General features: G+C 54.8%; 1 protein-coding gene across 1 annotated transcript; it reads left to right on the plus strand.

Moving 5' to 3' along the window:
• Positions 1-310: 310 nt before the first annotated feature.
• TRAPPC3 (trafficking protein particle complex subunit 3) lies at positions 311-6,646 on the plus strand. The gene is made up of 5 exons (XM_059868518.1): positions 311-459; positions 3,261-3,358; positions 4,058-4,157; positions 4,417-4,599; positions 5,058-6,646. Exons 1-5 carry the CDS (start codon positions 418-420, stop codon positions 5,175-5,177), a joined length of 543 nt encoding a protein of 180 aa, XP_059724501.1. The 5' UTR covers positions 311-417; the 3' UTR covers positions 5,178-6,646.
• The last annotated feature ends 8,847 nt before the right edge of the window (positions 6,647-15,493 follow it).

Raw genomic sequence — 15,493 nt, forward strand, 5'->3', positions numbered from 1 at the left:
GGGGGGCCGCGGGGAGGCCTGCAGGGAGCGGGCAGCACGTAGGGAGCAGAACCGGGGCCACCATTGAGTCACCGGCCGGGCAGGGGCCGCAGGCTGGCGGTCGAGGGCAGCGGGAGCGGCGGGGCCGGGCCGGGCCCAGCACGGCCCCGATGGCGGCGGCGCCACAGTTGAGGCGGGCGGTAGCGCCCCCTGGCGGCGACCGTGGCCGTCACCTCACGCTGGTATTGGGCGGTGCCTCACTGTCATGTTGGCGCGCGATGCAGTCTGGGATTTGTAGTCCAGCCGGGCGGGCGGGGCGCGGACGGCGGCTCTGCGGGGACTGCGTGTCCCGTGGTGCCCCGCGGTGTCCCGGGGATCCCTTGGTGCCCGCGGCGGACGGAGCGGCCGGGCCGGGCCGGGCCGGGCCGGGCGGACACGATGTCGCGGCAAGGCGGGCGCGGCACCGAGAGCAAGAAAATGGTAACGGCGGGGCCGGCGTGGCGAGCGCATGGCGTGGGGCACCCGGGGAACCGGCCCGCGGCGGGGGTGGTCGGGCCGAGGCCTCAGCGCCCGGTGCGGCGGGGCCGGGCAGCCAGCTGCGGCACCGGGCGCTCCCGTTTATGGGAAGTTCGCACCCAAAACGCTTCCCTGGCGTGTCTCGCTTCCTCTCTCCAGCTCATTCCGCGTTATCAGCCAGGCTGAGTCGGGAACTGAGAGTTGGAGCCCAAAGCTCCAGAGTTGAGCTCAAATTCTGGGTCAAACCAGGTCGAATTAATTAATTTTTAATGAAAAATAATTAATAAAAAATAAGACCTGGGGTCTTCTCCCTCCTTGGCTGCGAGGAGGGGTTGGGTCGGGCTTAGCTGCCCTCCCTTCCCTCTCCACACCCCAGGGGATTCTTTTCTAGGGATTCAGCTCCTTAAATACAACGATTTTGTAAAGAATTGTGTTAATTCACTGGCGTTCTGACACTTCCGTAGCCATAAAACAGATGCATTGTGTGGAGACTGTACACTGCTCTGCAGTGTCAAATAATAAAAATACTGGGAGAGCTTTGGGCACTTCAGTTACATCAAATGGGCTGAAAACGAAAAAATTGTCCAAATCTGTCTTATTTTAACAGTTTAAGTTGCCTTTAATAACAACGTCCCAGCAATAAGTGAGATCAGCTCTGGGTGTGCTGGAGCTGATGGTGGCAGGTGACGCTGCCGTGGCCTCACACGGTGACAGCACCTCAGGCTGGGGACAGCTGGATTGCCTCCATCCATCCCCATCCCCTCTCCACCTTTGTCTTTACTAAAACAGCTGAAACCCTTAAAACCAACACTCCTTGTTCTGCATGTCTGTTAAATTCTCTGCCAAGTCTCTGATTCCAGCTGAGCCAAAGGAACTTCCCCCTTGTCCTTCCAGTGATGTGAATTGCCCAATCTTTAGTTTTCCAAGGAAAGCAAATTTTTAAGTGAAACCCCCAAAAAACTTGTCAGTTCTTTAGATCCAAAGTGGGGCAACAGCTCCAAGCAGCCCCTCTGGTTGTTTTCATGCCTGAAGCCTTTTATCGTTGTGAATGGCAATTCCAGAATCCCAAACTGGTTTGGGTTGGAAGGGACCTTAAAGTTCATCCCATTCCATCCCCTGCCATGGCAGGGACACCTTCCACTGTCCCAGGTGGCTCTAAGCCCTGTCCAGCCTGGCCTTGAACACTTGCAGGGATCCAAGGGCAGCCACAGCTTCTCTGGGCACCCTGTGCCAGGGCCTGCCCACCCTCACAGGGAGGAATTTTTTCCTAATCCATGAACAAGACAAGGTGGAATTCCCTGTGTCCTCTATTTCTATTTGTTTGGGGGTGTTTCCTCTGTGTGTTTGTTGTGGCTTTGTGTGAATTTATAGTGATCTGTCTTGTCACTTAACTCTGATCTTGTCTCTTTTCCCTCCCTGCCTGCTGCTGCTTTCATTCTCTAGTATTGGTATTTGCCATTCATTTCACCTTCTGCCTCTCTGCAGCTCATGGTAGGTGACAGATCCCAGGTCAGCCCCTGTGATCCCTCTGCATGCCAAAACTGACAGCAGAAACCAGTGCTGGGGGTTTGTTTGTTCCCCAAAACACTTCCTTTTGCAGAATTTTGCTCTGCAGCCTGTAATGACCTTGTTAATCACTGGTCTGGCTTAATGGCTCCCAAAAAATGCTCTTTGATGTCATTGGAGGGTGAGGATTGAAGGTGGTGGCTGGGAGAGGAGAATTTTTTCCTTTTTTCACAAATTTTCTGCAAATCTGACAATTGTGCAAAGAAAACGTGAGTGACTGGTTCTGGCCAGTCCCAGGACATGCACAGCACCTGAGAGCTGAGCTGGCCTGGGCTTGGCCTCCCTGAGCCTGTTCTGGGTCTGAGGAGCTGACTTCAATCTGTGAAGCAAATTCTGTGCCTGGACAACTTTCTAAGACCAGATGAATCCTTTTTCTTGGTAGGGAATTTCATAAATCCCTGAGTGGAGGAGCATTTTGGGCCTGTTGAAAGGACCAGAGCTGGAGCCTAACGGGCACTGCCCGCTTGTAACATGTTCATGAAACAGAGGGAAGAGTTTGAGTCAGATCTCAGCTCTAGGCCAGTGCTTGAGGTACATTCAGGGCCCTGGCATGGCACCTCCAGCTATCCAGGAGGTGTTGGTGTCTTTCCCAAAATCCCAGAATGGTTTGGGTTGAAAGGCATCTTAAAACTCATGCAGTTCCACCCACTTCCAAGGGCAGGGGCACCTTCTAGTAGCTTGCCCCTTCCTCCAAGCCTCATTCCAAGGAGAATGAAATTGTTGCCAGAGCTGGAGCTGGGATATCTCCTTATGAAACTGGAGCTGGGATCTCTCTTTATGAAACTGGAGCTGGGATCTCTCCTCATTAAACTGGAGCTGGGATCTCTCTTCATTAAACTGGAGCTGGGATCTCTCCTCATTAAACTGGAGCTGGGATCTCTCTTTATTAAACTGGAGCTGGGATCTCTCCTCATTAAACTGGAGCTGGGATCTCTCTTTATTAAACTGGAGCTGGGATCTCTCTTTATTAAACTGGAGCTGGGATCTCTCTTAAACTGGAGCTGGGATCTCTCCTCATTAAACTGGAGCTGGGATCTCTCCTCATTAATCTGGAGCTGGGATCTCTCCTTGTTAAGCACCAGATTCCTTTGAGACAGCAGGTCCCTGTTCCCCTCTCGTGCCGAGGTGGCGGCGCTGGACTCGGAGGCAGCGGAGCCCGGGCAGGTTCTGTTGGGTGAATTTTCCTTTCCTGTGCACAGAACTCGGAGCTGTTCACGCTGACCTATGGTGCTCTGGTGACCCAGCTCTGCAAGGACTACGAGAATGATGATGATGTCAACAAGCAGCTGGACAAAATGTGAGTGCATGCACAGGTGGGAGTGGATCTGCCCTGCTGGAGCTGTGTGGGAGCTGGGATCACAGCAGGGATTGGTTCCTCAGGTTTTAGCTTTTCTATTTTTCAGGTTCTGTGCTGCTTTAGTGGGTGGTTCTGAGCTTCATATTAGGGGATGGTGAGCTCTCTGCACAGAGTAGGGAGACAAAACAATTCCTTCTCTAGCTGGGGACCAAGGACAAATAATCCAAATTTCAGGCCCAAAAGCACAAACAATGTGGGCTGAAGAGAGAAAAGCAGAAGGATGAGGCTTCATAAACTAAAGCTATAATTGGACAATTAACTCCAATATGCAAATGGAGCAGAACTGATAAAAGTGAGAGACCTCTTGACCAGTTATCCATTTTTTTTGTGACCATTTTGGTTCATCTTGGGTGTAGCCCTGGCTGGGCTCTTGTGCTGCCCAAGGTGGATCCATTGAGGCCTTTAATAAATCCCTGCTTTATTCTTTAACTCTGTCTCGTCTCTGTTTTAGCTCAGCCTTCACCAGGCATCAGGATCACAGCAGGGATCACAGCCACATCCCTGTGTGCTGCTCCAGGAGCAAAACCTTGGCAGGCTGAAGTTACTTAACACTGACATTTCTCAGACTTTGCTTCTTCACTCTCCTCTTTTATAAATATTTGTTGTGTTTCTGAAGCTGTTGCTCTGGTCCCTTCACAGGGGTTACAACATCGGGGTCCGGCTCATCGAGGACTTCCTGGCCCGTTCCAATGTTGGGAGGTGCCATGATTTCCGTGAAACTGCAGATGTTATAGCAAAGGTAAATGTCCAAGCACTGCTTTGTCAGGTTATTTTTTGGGTTTTGCATGTGAGGATGGAATATTTGCTACTCACAGGACTGTTCTGGGAGTTTGATGAGGATTTTGGGGAGGGGAAAAAAAAGGCTTTAGCCCAAGTACTGCTGGCTGGTGGGAACTGGAAGAAAGGAGAAATGTTTGCAAACCCCTTGAGTAATTTTACAAAGATCAAAGCTGTGCTGTTGCCTCAGCTGTTCTTGTTCCTCCTGTTTGCCACAACAGATTGCATTTAAAATGTACCTGGGCATCACTCCGAGCATCACCAACTGGAGTCCTGGGGGTGATGAGTTCTCCCTGATCTTGGAAAACAACCCCTTGGTGGACTTTGTGGAGCTCCCTGACAACCACTCAACCCTCATCTACTCCAACCTGCTCTGTGGGGTGCTGCGAGGTGCCCTGGAGATGGTGAGCCACATCTCCCTTCCCTTGGGATGGGGGTATGGACAGCCAGGTGTCAGCAGATACTTACTTGAGTTCTGGTCTGTGTTTGTGACTTCTGGGTTTGCTTTGGATTTGAAACGCATTCCCAGGAGAAGGGCAGAGCTGCAGGAGCACTTGGCTGCTGTCATGTGTGGCAGCTGAGGCCCAGAGGTGGTGCCTGAGCCCCTTCAGCTCACAACCCAAGTTTAAGCACATCTCCCTGAGTTTGTATGAAGCTCCAAAATCCTCACTCTGCAACTGCTGTGAGGCCTAGCTGGGAATTGGCTGGAACAGCTGTGTCTCAAATTTAGGACTGTGTAGAGCCCTGTATGTCATGTCATGCCCTTAGAGCCCTTAAGCTGGTGCTCCAGGATCATTCAGTCCCTGGAGAAGCTGCTGTGAGGAGGGAGTTACCAGCTCCTCTCTGCTCTTCCCTCACTTAGGTGCAGATGGCTGTCGATGTGAAGTTTGTCCAGGACACCCTGAAGGGCGACAGCGTCACAGAAATACGGATGAAATTTATCAGGAGGATTGAAGACAACCTTCCAGCTGGGGAAGAGTGAACCACAGCCCCATCTCCCTGGGGACTGGAGGGACCAGCTGGATGTGGCCATTAGCTTTCCTCACAGATCCATAGGGATCTCCTGCCCCTGCACACTCAGACTGACTCACTGACTGTCTCAGATGTTGTTTTCTTCTACTCTCACATTCATCCTCTGTAGAAGATGATTGTCTGGTTGCTGTTTATTTCCCTGGTTCATTCTGAAGCTTTTTCATCAAGTGATGTCCTTTTTCCTCCCCCCGGGGGCTTCCTAAGCTCAGTTTCCAATTGTGACCTGAGCTGTGTGAGAACAACTGCTCAGACTCCAGGAGAGCTCTGGTCTCTTCACATCTGCACTGGTATCAGAGGGCCAGAATTGGAGACCAAGCTACAAGAGCCCACTGATTCCCTGCTAAACCCTGTCCTTCCTTAAATGAGGTGTTTAAAATCCATTTGGAGATGTGTGTAGTGTTTCTGTAGATCAAACTGGATTCCTGCACTTCATTCTAAAGTCACTGGCAAATGTGAGCTTGATCCAAAGGGGTGGCTGGGGAGAGCTGCTGGCACCAGGGCAAGGGCTGCTCTGCTCAGGGGGCTGTGGCACCACAGAAATCTGGGAGTCCCATGGCCTTTCCATTGTCCCTTCCCTCAAGGTGAGAAGCCTCACCTTGGGAGTAGAGGTCAAGCACTAGTGGAGCATATTTTACATGGAGAAAGAGTGGCTAAAATGTCATGGCTGCTCCACAGTGGGCACAGCCCAGGGCTGCAGGAGGAGTCATGGAGTGAGGACCAAACTCAGACTGAGGCCTGGGAGGGGTTAAAGACATTTCAGACTCTGTCCTGGTGTTGGAGGATGTAAAGGCTGCAAGGTGTGAAGGCAGTGGTGGGGTTTGTTCTCCCTCACTGGTGTTTTGGCTACAGTAGAATTTCCCAGTTACTTGACCTGTGGCACTTGCTGCTCTCAAAAATAAATACATAAAGAAATATTAGATAACAAAAAGCAATAGATTGGAGCATCAGGTTCCTCTGCCACCCAGAGCCAGAGAGCACAGTCAGACATAAGGCTCCCAAATCACTTTACATAGCATGAAGGCACAGCCCCTCGAGGTCTTTGTGAGCTCCAGAATTTGTGTTGGTTGATGCCCGAATGTGAGGTGAGAGGGAGCAACCCACTGCTTGTGCTGCTCTGTTTTGGCTTTTCTGGGGGAATGTTGGGTCATCTGGCACCGGGTGCCTTGCCCTGTCTCTTTTTTGCCCCAAAGAGTCCCTTTGGATGCCCTGTGTGACACGTGCCCTGTGAAGGGACAGGCTGTAAGAGCAGTCAGAGGCATGGCAGTGGCCCAGCAGTGCCACTTGGCTGTTGGTGGCAGAGGTGCCACATGGTCACATTGCAGAGCTCAAAACCATCCCTTATTTTTCATTGTTGACCATTCCAAGTCACTTTAAAGCTGCATTTTAGGAGCAATTGCATTAAAAGGATCGTGGTGTCAATTCTTTGGTCTCCTCTTGCCTGTGTTCTGGTGGTGGGTGCTGGCAGGGTGACAGTGGTGACAGGGTGCCCAGGGCTGGCAGGGTGATGGCAGCACTGCCCCAAGAATTCATGGCTGCTGGTGGGCCTGGAAGCTGCTGCCTGGAGGAACCTGCCCAGCATTCCACACACGGAGGGACTGGGGCAGACCCTCAGTGTGGCTGGCTTGGGGTCTGTGAATCCACTGTGTGCTCAGTGCCTGGGCCTCTGCCACCAGCCTGAGGCAGCTGCTGCAGAGCCAAAACTCTCTGTGGGCATTTACAGTGGCAAAAAAAATCACCTGGAGGGGCATCTGAGCCTCCTCTGCTGCCAGCTCAGTGCTGCTCCATGGCTGGCACTGGCTGTGTAGTGCTGCTGCCAGGAGTGTGGAGACAAGGAGCAGCAAGGGCTGCTCTCCAGGAGCAGTTTGTGCTTCCCTTTCTTGTGTGAGTGCTCCCCAGGAGCCCTGCCCTGGTGGGATCTCTGCTCTGTGCTCATGGGCATTCCCTGCTCCAGGGTCACCCTGCAGTCACACTCCATCCTGGGCACTGAGTGCCCAGGCCTGTGCCCCAAGCTCTGCCAGCCCCAGGGATGGGGAAGTGGCAGCTTTTGCAATAAAGTGGGGTTTTTTCCTCTGCAGCTGGTGAGCACCACGTGCTGCTGGCCTGGCCAGGAGTGGGAGCCAGCCAGGGCAGCCCCAAACAGCACCAACATGCACCCAGCTCCTGAGGCTGTGTCCCAGAGGGTCTGGGGAGAGTGAGATCCCTTGTCCTCACCCCTGCAGAGAGTGGATCCTGGACTCCTGCTCCCAGCCCCTTGGGAATTCAAGTAATTTGCTGGGGCGACAGGGTCAAAACCAGCCCAGACCTTCTGGAAGAACAAAAAGCAGAAATTGCATTAAGTAAATTAAAACTGTCTACTACTGAGCAGCTCGCTGCAGACAAGGGAGAATATGCAAAAAGCTCTGTTTGAAACCTACTAAATATTACCATGTGCTGTTTATAGGAAACAAATGGGGAAAGGCATCTGCATCAATAAACCCCAACGTGGCTGGGCTTGGACTGAAGCCTTTCCACGGCTCTGGGTTATTGAATACCCGTGGCTTTCATGTGGTGCCAGCCCTGACCCCTGACACATACCGCGGAGGGGAAAGTTGACTTGTGGGAATAATAGACATTCCTAGGGAGCCATTTAACCTGGCAGGAAAAGAGGCAGCTTCCAACCTTTCACATCCCTGTGTGATATTGGAGATGACAATAGCAACAAGTCAAGGGGGAGGACAGGGGATGTGGGGTGGGAGTGGTGCTGGAGAGCAATGCTGCAAGACCCCAGTGCTGGGGGGAGCCCCCATGCAGCCCCATGTGCCCTCACCAGCCTGAGCACCCCACGATGGCATCAGCCACAGCACCGTGTCCCAGCCACATCCCAGGCTCCCCCAGCAGCAGGATGCAAGAGCCTTGGTTGCTGCAGTGCCTGTGGAGGTGGAAGGAGCTTTCCAGCCCTTGTCCCCCCTCCTGCAGGAAAGTGGGACATTGGCTGGTGTTCTGATGGAGCACGCTGGCAGGAGCTGAAGGTCAATGTGTGACTCACAGGGTTCAGGGTGAGGGTTTAAACCAGTTCATGTCCCCAGTGTGGGGACATCCTGGCCAGCGTTGGAAAACCTGGACAGCCTGGCTGCTGCTCCTGGCTGGTGGCAGCCCCAGCCCCACTCCCCACCCTTGCACCAGCCACGAGCAGGTGGTCCCTTCCTTACTCTCCAATGGGAGGCAGAGCTCCCAGCCCCCCTCCTGTCACCCAAAACAGGGTGGGTGACATCCCTGGGCACTGTCCACACCCCACAATGCAGCACTTGCTGAGGGGACAGGGATGGTGCCAGGACAGGATCCTGGATGGGACAAGAGACTCTCTCTGGGAAAGGAGCATTTCCGGGCTGGTGTCCTCACTGCCGGGGCAGCTCCCACAGCTTTCAGCCAGATGTGCTTGGCCAGGGTGCTGGGCACTCGCTGAGGATGCAGAGGATGTTTTACCCCAAGGGCTCGTGCACGGGGGACTGGGCTTGTTGGCAGGGCTGGCACAGTGCCCATGGCCCCAGGCAGCCAAGGTGAGGGTGAAGCCAGTGGGGACAGGTGGGTACCAGCCCCTCAGGGGGCTCTGGCCCTGTGTCCTAAGCACCTGCCTCATGCAGCTGTGGGATACTCGGGGGGTGGGTACCACTCAGGTGTGGATCCAACTCCCCCCCACATGCCCAGCTGTGGCCAACCTGGCTGAGCATCTCCCCGTGCCTGGCACCACATGGGCACCAAATCCGTGAGAATCTGTTCTCTGGCTGATAATGATCTGGCGACTTTGGGTACCTGGATGTTTTTATAACCCTTCCTGGGCCCCTGGGCCGGCTGCAACACGTGTTTGGCTACCCTGGAAGCACAGGCAGCTGACAAAATCCTCTCTCAAGGCACGGCCACGCTGCACCCCCCTGCCCTGGCCCAAAGGCAGGTTCCAAAGCTGGGAATGCCTCTGGCAGCAGCGCCGGGTCAGGGCAGCCCTTTGGCGATGCTCCTTGGCACCCGCCCTCCCGAGCATCCCTTGCCAGGGCGAGGAAGAGGAGGAGGCGTCTGCAGTTCCTCCCTCGGGTCAGAGGACACAGGAGCAGCCCCGGCAGCGCTGCTCGGAGCCGAGCCACATTCTGGTGGCGTTTGGTATTTGGGGTGACGGGAAGGAAGCTCCATTGTTCCTCTTTTATTGTTTCGCGTTTCCTAAGCGGGATCGGCACCCTCCTCCCACGCTCTGCCCGGCTGCGGAGCGGATCCAGCCCTGTGAAAGCCAGCACTGCTGAGTGCCGGGCCAAGGGAAATGCGGGGACAAAATCCTCCTTGCTGCAGCACAGACACGTGCAGGGATGGCCAGTGGCTGTGGCAGGGATGGGGTTCATCTCAGTGCCCTCCTGCCCTGCTCAGGTCCGTGCTCCCGTGGTGCTTTTTGTGCTGAATGTGGCCGTGCAGCTCACACCAGCCCCTTATTTTCTACTCTTCACTCTGCTTTGTGCCCATGTCCTGGGAATTCCTGCAGTGCAGCTCCCAGACCCTCTGGTGCAGCCATTTCCTGGCTGTGAGCTTGGATTTTTACCTCAGGGAGGAGGTGGGAACCATGCTTTGGTACATCCTTGTACCCCCATCCTTGTCCTGGTGCTGGGCTGGGGAGGACTCCCAGAACCTTCCAGCCTTTTCCATGTCAAACACTCTAGAGGCACCACACTGAAGGCTTTAATTAGTTGTTAATATCCTTTTTTTGCCTCTTTTTTGGGTTCAGTTTAGTGCAGTTTGTAGAACACTTCAGTCAGATTTTTACTCCAAGCTTCTCAAAATATTTTAAGCATTATTGAACAGAGCCCTGGGCTCACTCAGCACCCCAAAACCTCTGTCCCATGGGGTGGCTTCTGCTCCAGCATCCCAGGGCTGGCTTTGTGGAGTGTCCAGGGCAGGTGTTGGTGACCAGGGTGTGAAGCAGGGAGGGATTTGGGACAGGAGCAGTGAAGAACCACAGGAGTGGAGAAAACCTGTGGAAAACTGTGGAAAACTGAAGGGGTGGTGGAAGGGGTGACCCAGTTGCAAGGAAGGAGGGTGACATTGGCCATTGCTCCATTCCCAGCCCCATGGCATGACCCAGTGAGGACACTGGTGCTCTCCCTGTGTGGAACAGCCCAGTCCCCCATACCTCACTCCACCCCACACCCTCAAACCCCAATAATTCCAACCACCAGCAGCACCTCCATTCCCCTCTGGAAGCCACCCCCAGCTGCTGGTGATGCAGGATGTGGCACAGGGACACGGTGTCCTCCCAAAACTGCTGCAGTGCCCGTGGGATGGGAACAGCTCAGGCACCAGCTCTGCACCATAAACACCAAAACCACGAGCTCACTGTTCCCCAGGAACCCCAGGGCAGCAGGGCAGTGCTGCTCCAGCCTTCCTGATTTTCCACAGGAGAATTCCCATTTTTCAGGACTCAGAGCCCAGCACGGTGGGTTTGCCCAGAGGAAGCTGCTGGTGCTGAGCAGCCTTGGCCCACAACGAGAGCCAGGCAGGAATTTCGATGAGAAATGTTTGTTTTCTTTTAAAATAGTTTTAATTGTGGCTTCCGAGTAAGGGAGCCTCTGGAATGGTCACTCTTTCCCTGAGCCTGTGGTGAATGAGGGGTTTGGGGCTGAATTGCTGGCAAATGCAGATTTGATATAATTTTGTCTCTCTGTTTCTTATGGTGTAGATAAATCACACCAAGGAAAATAGGATTAAAAGCAGTCTACAGTGAATTAGGTGGAAATGGGGAGAGAAAAAGGAAAGGAGGAAAAAGTCAGGAATGCAAGGGGGTAAGGGACACTCCCAAGCTGAGTCACCAGGCACAGAGAGAATCCCCTTACTAAATTTAACCTCAGACTGGATCAATGGATTAAGTCTAAAGGATTTACCAACACTTAATCATAACAATACCTCATTAACACAGCAATAGCAGCACTTGATCAATTGAATAATTTAAGTCATACAGAATGACTCAAATGGGATTTTCTATAACCATCACTCTAGTTGAATTATAAATCTAAAGTAGCAACATCAGTAACACACGTGGACATAAAGAGCCTGCACAAAGGAGCAGACCTGTGAGAAATTCCCCTCCAGTTCAGCAAAATACTCACATTGATTGATGCATCTTCTCAAGGGTGGAAGGCAGAGCCCCGTGGGGTGGGGGTGTCAGCCCAGCCTCCATCATCATCATCATCATCATCATTGGTCCACTGGGTGTCACAGGATGAGCTCCCAGAGGAATTCTGCTCTGAGGGAGATCCTGGCACAGCTGCTGCAGCCCAGGAGAGCTCAAAGTGGTCACTCAGGATCACTGGCTGCAGGGCTGTGAGATGACTGATTTCAGGCATCAGTGGATTCCCATCCTAGGCACAATCCCAATTGGTAGCTATGGGAATTTTCCTCAAAGTGTCCAATAGCTAAAATATGATTCCACTCAGGCTGTTTTTCAGCTGAAAAATGAAGTCTTGAGGCTGTTTGTGAGAGAAAGCAGGAGCTCCTGAGAGATCAGGAATTCTGGGAGCAGAGTTAAGCTCTGGTAAGCTCACCTGCACAGAAAACATTAATTAAAATGGACACCTAATGAGCCAAGCTGTCCCTGATCCCATCCTGCCCCCCAACCCTGATCCCATCCCCAACCCCATCCTGTCCCTGCCATGGCAAGTGGCTCACCACAAGCAGGACTGAACCAGGTGCCTGGATGACCAGAGATGGCTGCAGACAAGACTTCCAAACAGTCCAGTTAATAGAGAAATGAGAAAACAATTTGAAAATTTAAAACCAAACCCCTCCCAGGATGAAGCGAAGCCCCAGACGTTCCTTGCAGCCCCAGGATTCTGTTGGCTTCTCCCTGCCTGTCACACAGACACAGGAGCTGACTCGGGGAAAGTGCTCGCCAGAACAATGTCTCTTTTTACAGCAAAAAATTATTGATTTTATTTTAATTACTGCTAGCGCTGACATCCAAGAGCTCAGGGAGAAGTTGCCAGGCACTGGGCTGGCTCTGCCCTGGGCTGTGGCTCCTTGTCCCTGTCCCATGGCAGGCACAGAGCCCCCCACAGCTGCCCGCGTGCCCCGGCTGGAGCCAGCGCCTGCCCGGGGCTGGGACCAGCACTGTGGCCTCTTGCCCAAGCTCTGGGCCAGGGCTGTCACTGCTCCCCAGGCTGGAGCCACTGCCTGCCCGGGGCTGGGACCAGCACTGTGGCCTCTTGCCCAAGCTCTGGGCCAGGGCTGTCACTGCTCCCCAGGCCCCGCAGCGCCGAGCCATTGCTGGGAAGGCTCTTGAGCAAGATGCCACCGAGGAGCTGGAGGGTGTTCCCTGCCAAGGGGAGAAATCCAGTGGCTTCCTCGAGCATGGAACACTGGAGTGACCTGGTGGGACCTCAGCTTGCCTCGTGCTGAGGAGCCTGGAGGGGACACAAAGGCAATGGGGCTGCCCTGGCCTCCTGCATGCCCCCAGCCTCCCCCACTCCCACATCCCTGGAGCTCCCACATCCCTTCACTCCAGGGTTCAGCATCCCTCTGTGCCACACTCCTGCATCCCCCAGGGTTCAGCATCCCTCTGTGCCACACTCCTGCATCCCCCAGGGTTCAGCATCCCTCTGTCCTCCACTCCTGCATCCCCCAGGGTTCAGCATCCCTCTATGCCACACTCCTGCATCCCCCAGGGTTCAGCATCCCTCTGTGCCACACTCCTGCATCCCCCAGGGTTCAGCATCCCTCTGTGCCACACTCCTGCATCCCCCAGGGTTCAGCATCCCTCTGTCCCCCACTCCTGCATCCCCCAGGGTTCAGCATCCCTCTGTGCCACACTCCTGCATCCCCCAGGGTTCAGCATCCCTCTGTGCCACACTCCTGCATCCCCCAGGGTTCAGCATCCCTCTGTCCCACACTCCTGCATCCCCCAGGGTTCAGCATCCCTCTGTGCCACACTCCTGCATCCCCCAGGGTTCAGCATCCCTCTGTGCCACACTCCTGCATCCCCCAGGGTTCAGCATCCCTCTGTCCCCCACTCCTGCATCCCCCAGGGTTCAGCATCCCTCTGTGCCACACTCCTGCATCCCCCAGGGTTCAACATCCCTCTGTCCCCCACTCCTGCATCCCCCAGGGTTCAGCATCCCTCTGTGCCACACTCCTGCATCCCCCAGGGTTCAGCATCCCTCTGTGCCACACTCCTGCATCCCCCAGGCTCTGCATCCCGGCCGGGCAGGGCTCAGAGCCCCTGCTGTGGGTGCTGCTGGCTGGGAGCCGGGGAAGCGAGCGTTAACCGGGGCATTCCGGGGAGCAGAGCCCCAGGAATGAGGAAGTCGGAGCGGGTACCGGAGTGGAAAGGGCTTGGCAGGGGCTGTGGAAAATGGAGGCCTAGAGAAATGTGACAGCAGGCTGGCCTGGCCGGCAGTACCACACAGGCGTAGTTAAGCCTTCAAGCCTGCCATTGTTCTCCCCTAATTATTCCCACTCCCTGAGTATTACACCCCATAATTCAGGAAAGCTGAGTAATGGAAGAAACAACAGCAATTTTAATCTCTCAGTACCGGTGGTCTCCACCAAAAAAATGCTTTCAAGAGCTCTGCGGTTGCGACTTCCTCGGTTTGGTGGGCAGTGCAGGGGAGGGGGAGCACCGGCCTGAGGTGCTCAGCTGAGACCAGGGGCGAGGAGGTCAGCAGGGATGGCACCAGGTGATGGGAGGTGATGGGAGAGGAACATGCTGGATGCTGGGAGCATCCCCACCTGGTACCACCTGAGCTCCATGCTGGCAGCTGGACTGGCAATGAGGTGGTTCCAGCTGGGGACAGCCCCCTGTCCCCTGCACGGGGGGACCTGGTGTCCCTGGTGACCTTGGTGTCCTTGGTGGGGAGGACCAGAGCTGGGCAAGGCACTCTCACTGCTGACACTGTGCCTTCTGTTCTCTGTTAAACACACAGAACTGGGCATCAGTTTTCGGTCAAAACATGTTTTCCTTCCTGGGAGCTGGCTTTCAGGAAAGGAAATTCTGAACTCCCTAGAAATGCTTTTTGACAAAAGCCACTGCGTGTTTGTTCCCTAAGGAGCAAGCTCTGGGTAAACACATTCCCTCTACTGAAAGGAATGAGACCAGGAGTCAGCACCAGGGTTTTCTGGGGGCCCCAGCAGGAGCAGGAGGGACCCCCAGCCCTGTCTGTGCCCCTCTGCCCACTCCAGCACCCCTGGCCAAGTCCAAGCACCTGCACTGTCTCGCCAGCCCTGTTCCCACTGTGCCTCTGAGCATGAGTAATGTGATTGGTGGGTCAAAATGAGCCTTTATTCAGCATCACCTGCTCATCAGATCTTGGGGAGCAGGAGGAGGAGGATGGGCAGCAGTGCCCTCAATGAGGCCAGAACAGATGCACTGAGCTGGGACCAGGCATCCCTGGGGAACAACTCGAGGCCAGGGTGTCTGCCAGCCTTCATCTACCCTTCCATCCCTCCATCCCTCCTCAGCTCTGAGATGCAGTAAAAGCACTGAAATAAGCACAGAGCTGCCCCAGCTGCTGCAGGCACAATATTCACCTGCTGTAAACCACCACGGCCGTCTTCCCGCCTCTTGGAAGTTTTGGCAAGAGCAGTGCTCGCTGAAATAGTGAAGTGACAGAGCCAGGCAGGGACCTGGCACACTGAGGAGCCCGTCAGGGCTGTGCAGGGATTGTGCTGGAGCCGAGGGGACAGAGCCAGTGGTTTTGAGACACAGTTCAGCATCACCTCCCAGCAGCTGCTCTGCTGGCTGCAGCGTGCTCAGGTCTCCGTTACAGTCAGCACAGCAACGGGAGGTCACATCCCCCACCCCAGATACAAACAGGGGCCATGTCACTGCCACCCTGGCAGCCACATGACAAGCCACCAGCCCTAGGGGACAGATCCCCCCACTGCCACCCCTTAGGGCTGACCCTAAGGACCCGCAGCTCAAGATGCCGTGTCCCCGGGCGCTGTCCCTTGTCACATGCCGCCAGCCCCGGAGGTGACCGAGCGGGGCAGGCGGGGTGGGGCGGGGTGGCCCAAGGTGACGGTGGCGGTGGGCGCTGCCTCTGTGTGGTCTGAGCCATCTGGATGCACTTACAGCAACGCTGCGGCAATTGCGGGGAGATCAAAACTCTTCAGGGCAACCTTGATTCCCGGTGCATTTTTTGCATTTTTGAGGACTCGAGTCTATAACCTGACAGCGGGAGGGGTGTTGCCTGCACAGCCCTGGAGCTCTCCACACGGTGCTGCCGGATTCTGGGAGTGATGCCTGGGGCCAGATCCTGG

Source organism: Haemorhous mexicanus, chromosome 27 (genome assembly GCF_027477595.1).
Source record: "Haemorhous mexicanus isolate bHaeMex1 chromosome 27, bHaeMex1.pri, whole genome shotgun sequence".
NCBI classification, from domain to species: domain Eukaryota; kingdom Metazoa; phylum Chordata; class Aves; order Passeriformes; family Fringillidae; genus Haemorhous; species Haemorhous mexicanus.

Coding starts and splice junctions, on each gene's coding strand:
- TRAPPC3 (XM_059868518.1), top strand. CDS start 418: ATGTCGCGGCAAGGCGGGCGCGGCACCGAGAGCAAGAAAATG. Junction 4,158..4,416: donor CTGCAGATGTTATAGCAAAG/GTAAATGTCCAA, acceptor TTGCCACAACAG/ATTGCATTTAAAATGTACCT. Junction 4,600..5,057: donor TGCGAGGTGCCCTGGAGATG/GTGAGCCACATC, acceptor TCCCTCACTTAG/GTGCAGATGGCTGTCGATGT.